The sequence below is a fragment of the Corvus brachyrhynchos genome, unplaced genomic scaffold (genome assembly GCF_000691975.1).
Source record: "Corvus brachyrhynchos isolate BGI_N302 unplaced genomic scaffold, ASM69197v1 scaffold103, whole genome shotgun sequence".
NCBI lineage: Eukaryota > Metazoa > Chordata > Aves > Passeriformes > Corvidae > Corvus > Corvus brachyrhynchos.
In genome coordinates, this window is record NW_008237436.1 from 2,043,122 (window position 1) to 2,049,728 (window position 6,607).

Sequence of the window (6,607 nt, forward strand, 5' to 3'; positions counted from 1 at the left end):
ACAGCAGTGTGGTGATGGATCCTCCACAGGTTCTCACCAGGGCAGCGAGGGACAGACACCTCCACTGCACAGGATGTCTGGATGGGGCTGGTGCTGGGCTCTGTAGGCTGAGCCTGCTCCTTCAAAGGCTGGAGCCTGACAGCCTAAATTTTATCCACATTATGTTTTACAACAGATTGAGGGGTTTTTTTTCTGTGATAAATCACTCTGATTTTACTTCATTCTCATGTGTACCCTCTAAGTGTTTGGAATAGACTTTGTTTTTGTCTAGAGGAATTAATAATTATCCAGTTAAATACTCCAGGTCATTGGACTTCTAGTAATACAGGGCAGGGAAAAAATCTGGAATCTGGAGTTTCTCTTCATAGGGTGGGACAGGTTTGGGCAGTTCCATGGAATCGATCTTTGGTTGATGAAGGGCATGAGCAAGGGGGTTTCTCCTGTGCTCTGTCAAGAGCCTCTCTTGACAGTCAAGGACAAATGGACACATACATAGATTGATAATGTAGAAACTGCATAAGCCAGAGCTCAGTTTTGTGGTGGGTGCCTGGACCAAGGTGTACCTGTTCTGCCTTCCAGTTTTGTAGTCCCTCTGTGCATATTTGAACGGTGCTTGGAATATGAAAGTCTTGGGGAACAGCTGCTGCTGCTGCCAAAGAGTTGCTTTTATGCTTTCTCTTCTGTGGGGCCAAGTGCTTCCATCTTCCTAGTGCAGTGGAAGGCTTTTGGAACTTTGAGCCCCTTCCCCTATCATTGCTGCTGTTGTGGAGGAAGAGAAAAAGCTTGTTATGTTTCCATGTATCTGCATTTCTCAGGGTGGTGGGCATCTCAAAGGGTGATGCAGTGGGGCATAGGGATGGGCATGAGAACAAAACAGAAGAGCTGGGAGAAAAACAGCTCTAGGCAGTCCTTGGTCCTCAGGAAACATTGCAGCCTGTCCAGGAGGCTGTGCTGCCCTGGGCTGTGCTCACTCTGCAGCATGCTCCAGAGCTGCGTGGCGCTGAGGGTATCCAAGTATGCCAAGGAACCAGTCTTTGGGACTGGCCTCCTGCCTCACTGTGTTGTACCTGCACCTGCACATGGTGTCCCCAGGTGCCCTTTGAACTCTTACAAGATCGGTGCATTTAAGGAAATTGCACAAAAATACAGTTTGTGAAGCTCTGCCACTCCCACTGCTGGGCAACATCTGTCTCCTCAGTGGCTGCACATAAGTGGTGCTGAGGACTGTGAGCAGGCCTTCATTGGTGGGGGCAAAAAAGTCCACAAGGGTGGACTAGGGCAGTTGTGGAGCTGCTTTTCTAGAGACATCCATTTGGAAGCTGTCCCCATCTCCTGTTTTAAGTGCCCTCTGTGTAGTTCAGACTTTTGGACTTGCCATGCACAGGGGGTCCATGAAATATATTTAAAGCATTAAATAGCTTGATGTATGAGGATGTTTTTCCTCAGAGTTCCAGTCAGTGGAAATATGTAATTTTCAGCTAAAATTAGACTGGCTACAGTTATATGAAGAAAAAAAAAGGAAAAGCTCTCAAGAACGAAACTCTTTCTGTTGGATTTTGTCAGATGTAGCAGCTCTTAGCAAAAATAACTCAGGATCCATCCAGCACAAACCATGTCCAAAAGTCTGTGATTTGGATCCAGAAAGCTGTGAACTGTTGAAGAGAAAGAAACAGACTGTGTGGGCAAAAAAGGTGTTTCTCTTCCATGTGAGAAAATATAAGTAAGTTTAGAGAATATTAGTAGATCTTTGAAAGGCCTTAAATGAAATCTGCAAGTAGTTTAATTTTAAATTAATTTTTCAGTTAATACTGTACAACTCTTGACAGTACAGTGAGATCGGAGTGGCAGAGAGGAAGTTGAAATCAGAACAGTATTCTACTCATAGTTTCCATAAATTTGGTATTACAGATTTATTTTCATAGAATATGCTTGAGCTGAACCTACAGCTACCAGCATATATAAAAGAGGGTAAATTTTCTTTTGTACTAAAAATAATCTTAGTTCTGAAACCATTTGCCGGGTGCATTAATCTCTAAACACAAGTTAAAGTGACTGGATACTTAACAATTTCCATGGTCCAACTCTAAAAGGAGTGGGGAGGGTAGTGGGGAGGAGAGGCTTGGGCCCAAAATAAACATCAAAAACCAAACAGAAAACCACTGAAAATTAACTACACATTTTGAATAATTACTCTTTCAAAATATTTTATTGGGGGAACAATGGAAATAGTGTGTGAAGCCTAACTATGTATTGTGTTGCTGTTCCAGGCCTCATCAGCAGTTTCTTGATGTTTGGAAAGTTCTGAGACTCACCCTGTTGGACTACTTGTAACCAGTGCCTAAGACTACAAAAACATATGTGTGAAAGAACCTTTCCTTGAAGGAAGTGTCCATCACAATACTGTGGAAACTCCGTGCAGGCCTTGCAAGGCAGGAGAGCAGTTTGTGCTTCCGTTGACGCTTGTGCATAATCTCTGCTTCTTATGCACTCCAGCACCCCTATCAGTTCCTTGTTCTCCTTCACCAGCCCTGCAGTGAAAAGGCTGCTGGGCTGGAAACAAGGAGATGAAGAAGAAAAGTGGGCAGAAAAAGCTGTTGATTCCTTGGTGAAGAAGTTAAAGAAGAAGAAAGGAGCCATGGAAGAACTGGAGAGGGCTCTGAGCTGCCCGGGTCAGCCCAGTAAATGCGTCACGATCCCACGTTCCTTGGATGGGCGGCTGCAGGTGTCTCACCGCAAGGGGCTTCCCCACGTCATATATTGCAGAGTGTGGCGCTGGCCTGATTTACAATCTCACCATGAGTTGAAACCATTGGAATGTTGTGAGTTCCCTTTTGGCTCAAAACAGAAAGAAGTGTGCATCAACCCCTACCATTACCGGCGGGTGGAAACCCCAGGTAATTATGTCATCTGTAAATGATTCGCATCTCTGTGTCAGCTCTTGCTCTGGCAGGTCTAGTCTTGGTGCATCCTACAGTTGTGCTCTGAAACATGAAAAGGCAGGCTCCGTCTGATGGGAGGATCTTGGGTCTTACCCTGCCTGGTGGTATCATAGGTCCGGCAGCCAGGACTAAGGAGGGAGTAAGGAGCCCCTCTCCCAGTGGGGTCTGCATCCCACTGGACCCCTGTGGGCACCCGGATCTTGTCCAAGGTGCTGAAAGCAGCTTCCTTCCATGGACCTGGGTGCTGAATACTCCTCGAGTGAGCTGGTGGCCATTTGCACGAAGTCTGGGCACCAGCCTGGCCTTACCACCGTGGTGAGATTTACATTGAAAACCAACAACTGACTCATTAGCCCCCAGGAAACACTAGCTCTCTCTTTAAAGATAAGAGTTGCATTAAGATGGCATGTTTTGCAGTGAATATGAAACCAGGTCAATTGATTTTCCCTAAAATGCCTGGTGGTCTGCCTGCAGTGGGATTTACTTGCCTAAATGGAGAGTTTATGTGAAATAAATCCACCAAGTTCCCATAAAACTTTGAAGTTTTCCACTGTTAATCCTCTTTGGACTGCACTAAAAACTTATGACCTCACTGAAAGGTCATTCAATTGGGCTTTGTGTCAATGAAACAGCTGTTAAAAAATTGTAGTGTTTGGTGTTGACTTCTACAGGGATCTTAGAAAGCAGGGCTGGCAAAGGTCTTGAGCAGTCATCCTGTTTCCCTCTGCCCAGACTCCCAAACCAAACCAAATTACCAGGTACATTCCTGATAGATCTTTTCCTAATGAGCTCTAAAAATCCCATGTGATAAAGGCTCTACAACATCCCCAGGCAAGTGAATCTATTGCTTTGCTATTCTTACAGTTCAAAATTATTTCTAATGTCTAACCTAGCTCTCCCTTGCTGCCAAAAATCATAGTAATTTAATTTACTAATGGATACTGTTGGTAAGTGTATACTTATTATTCTGAGATTACTCCTTGTCTGGCATGAATTTTACTCTGAGGTGACATTAGGATCAGATAAGTGAACTGTGGGATGTTTCTTTTCACACAGATGAAATAAAGGAAGGACATTTGTTAACATTTGTTAAACACCAGGGCCTGCTTCCTCTTCTGATAATCCTTCCAGTGCAGCAGAGCTGTCACCGCGAAGTTGCATCCAAACTGCTGTAAAGATTGTCACAACTTTTAAATTTTACAGCTACACTGAGTGATGCTTGTTGTCAACAGTTTTCAGTGGAAAGAACTGATCTCACACCTTGCTAAAGTAAACTCTTCAATAATTTAAGAAAAGATGCTCATAAAATATCCCGTTTTGTGTTTATTACATTTGTTTATTTGCAGGCTGCAGTCTTTAGTGTCTTCTCAATTTTTCTGGTGTAACTTTGGAGTAGCTAATGGAGTCTCCTCAGTGCAGTAGTAGACAGCACTGCACAGTGCTGATTTCAACCCTGGTTTTCTCATCTGTTCAGTGCCAGCTAACAAGCACTACTAATGGAATAGTCCAGCAGCTGCTAAATGGCTGCCAAAGCTTGTTGTTCTGATCCTGAAACTCAGAAGCTTTCAGCTGTGAACAATGTCTGTATTGTTTGTCTGTGCAGCAGACTGGCAGTATCTCTGCTAGTAAAGTAGAAGGGGAAAAGGTGCAGGTCTGGGTACAGCTGAATTGGTAGCATGATCCCAGGCACAGCTTTGACCCATGTGGACTCGTGGACTAGCAGCTCTCCGAGTGCAGAGTTAGCCCACAGGAGGGACTTTGGGCACTTTGGACTTGGCCACCTTGTTTTGGAGGTGAAAGTGAGGTGCAGCTGAGAGGACGCAAACTGTGCTGTGCCAGTTCTCCACAGGACCCAGGAATTGTTCTCAGCCTGTTGTATTCACCCCTACAACTCTTCTTACAGGGAAACTTAGAAGCTGAAGCTCACAGCCATAGTATATATTTGTATAGTATAGCAAAGAGTGCAACCCACTCAGGTGTGCTGGGGCAGCAGCAGGAGAGGGAACTTGCACCACTGCAAGAGGTGCAATGCAGCTCCAGTTAGAAAGCAGTGCTGCAAGGAGGTGTTGGCAAGGCAAGAGAACAAATGAGCTTCATTAGAAAGTGGCAGCAGTGAGATCACCACAGAAAAGGCTGGGAGTGGTTGATTTAGGTACCGGTCTGCTACTTTTAACTGCAGGAAATCATCTGCATCTTGGCTGATGGTGATGTCAGGCTTCTATGAGATTCACTGAGTCTCGTCCTATGGAGCTAAAGAATCCACCCATGAAATAAGTCTGCACTGCATTTTTTATAATCTATATACCAGTATTATTTTCATTAAAATATCCATCTATTTGGGGATCATTTTCCATCACTGCAGTCTTTCTTGCTGAGTCAACCACTCTTTGACCAGATCCACTAACGTTGATCCAGAATGAATGAGTTGTGTCAAAGATGTGAGGGTCTCATCCTTTCTTTGATGGCCTGGCAAATCCCTAGACCTCTGTTACTAGAGTGCAGCTTTGAACTCTGGTCAGAGATTCAGAGATTTCATTACCTCTGCTGTGTCCTCAGGCTGCCCAGTCCCGTTTTAGGCTCTGCTACTGATACTGCACAGATTACACATGGCTGTTATTGCTGCTACAAGTATCCCCAGCAGATTACTTCTCACATCTGCTGAGTAGCAGGTGCCACTTCAAAAAAAAGCAGAAAATATTTCCTGTATGTGTGCCACATCCCACTGCAGAGAGGACTTAAGCCACCTAGCCTAAACGAAACAGGTATGTTGGTTATTCTCTGCTTCCCCCTTCATTGTTGCCTTCAAAGAGGTTCTCAGAAGTCTGAATGGTTTGTTGTCAGAAGAAGCTGCCTAAACATGTACTCTATTATTTTTAAATGAGATCATTCATATGTTGGTATTGCAAATCTGAGGGTGCACCAGTGCTGTAGACAAGAGGATTTTTGACTTAGACTAACTGATTGCTTTCATCAAGCCTGAGTGGGACCAAGATGTGATAGCCTTCCAGGTGGAAGACCACCTGATGGCCTCACCATTGGCTATGTGTTTGGGACTGGTCATGGGCACAGAAAACAGATGGATCTCACCAGAGAGTAGGTCTCCAAAAGTAGTAAACTATGCAGAGGTGGACTTATGTGTGAGAAATTGCAGTGTGGATGTTGTACCTGAAATTAAACTGAGGCGGATAAGTTTGCTTGCTAGCATCTGAAGTCACAGGCTTTGGGCACAGCCAGGTTCCCAGCAATAACTGTTGAAGCTAAAGGGAATGGGAGAAAGGCATGAAAGGCAGTGGCAGGGCTTGGGACATGACCATATTTGTCTTCAGTTGAACAAAGATCATCAACACTTGAGCACACATAGAAGGAAGAACCCACCTCTGGCTCTTGGTGGAAAATGGCAGGTAGAAGAAAAGGACCCCAATGAGTGGAGAAAATGTGAACAATTTATGAGGACAGACAGGTCCCAACACACTCAGTTACTCAGTTTTATGCCTCTGGTCACACTTGCTTCAGACTCGTTGAGCCCTGGAGAGTGACATGTTACCAAAAGAACAAGGAGAACGAGGCCCTTGGGGGTACTCTTAGCCACAAACAAGAAAATCTCTGAATGCCTCACCACCTCAGAGGCTTTAGCCCTCTAGGCAGTCACAGAACAGTCAGTGGAAAGA

At 44.7% G+C, this 6,607-nt stretch overlaps 1 protein-coding gene across 1 annotated transcript in view; it reads left to right on the plus strand.

The window, feature by feature from the left end:
* The first annotated feature begins 2,182 nt into the window (after nt 1-2,182).
* The window catches only part of SMAD9 (SMAD family member 9), a 23,519-nt gene continuing 19,094 nt past the window's right edge, over nt 2,183-6,607 (plus strand). Inside the window, exon 1 of the mRNA XM_008631424.2 lies at nt 2,183-2,894. Coding sequence (XP_008629646.1) covers nt 2,483-2,894 — 412 coding nt within the window. The 5' untranslated portion in view covers nt 2,183-2,482. The remainder of the gene's footprint in view (nt 2,895-6,607) is intronic.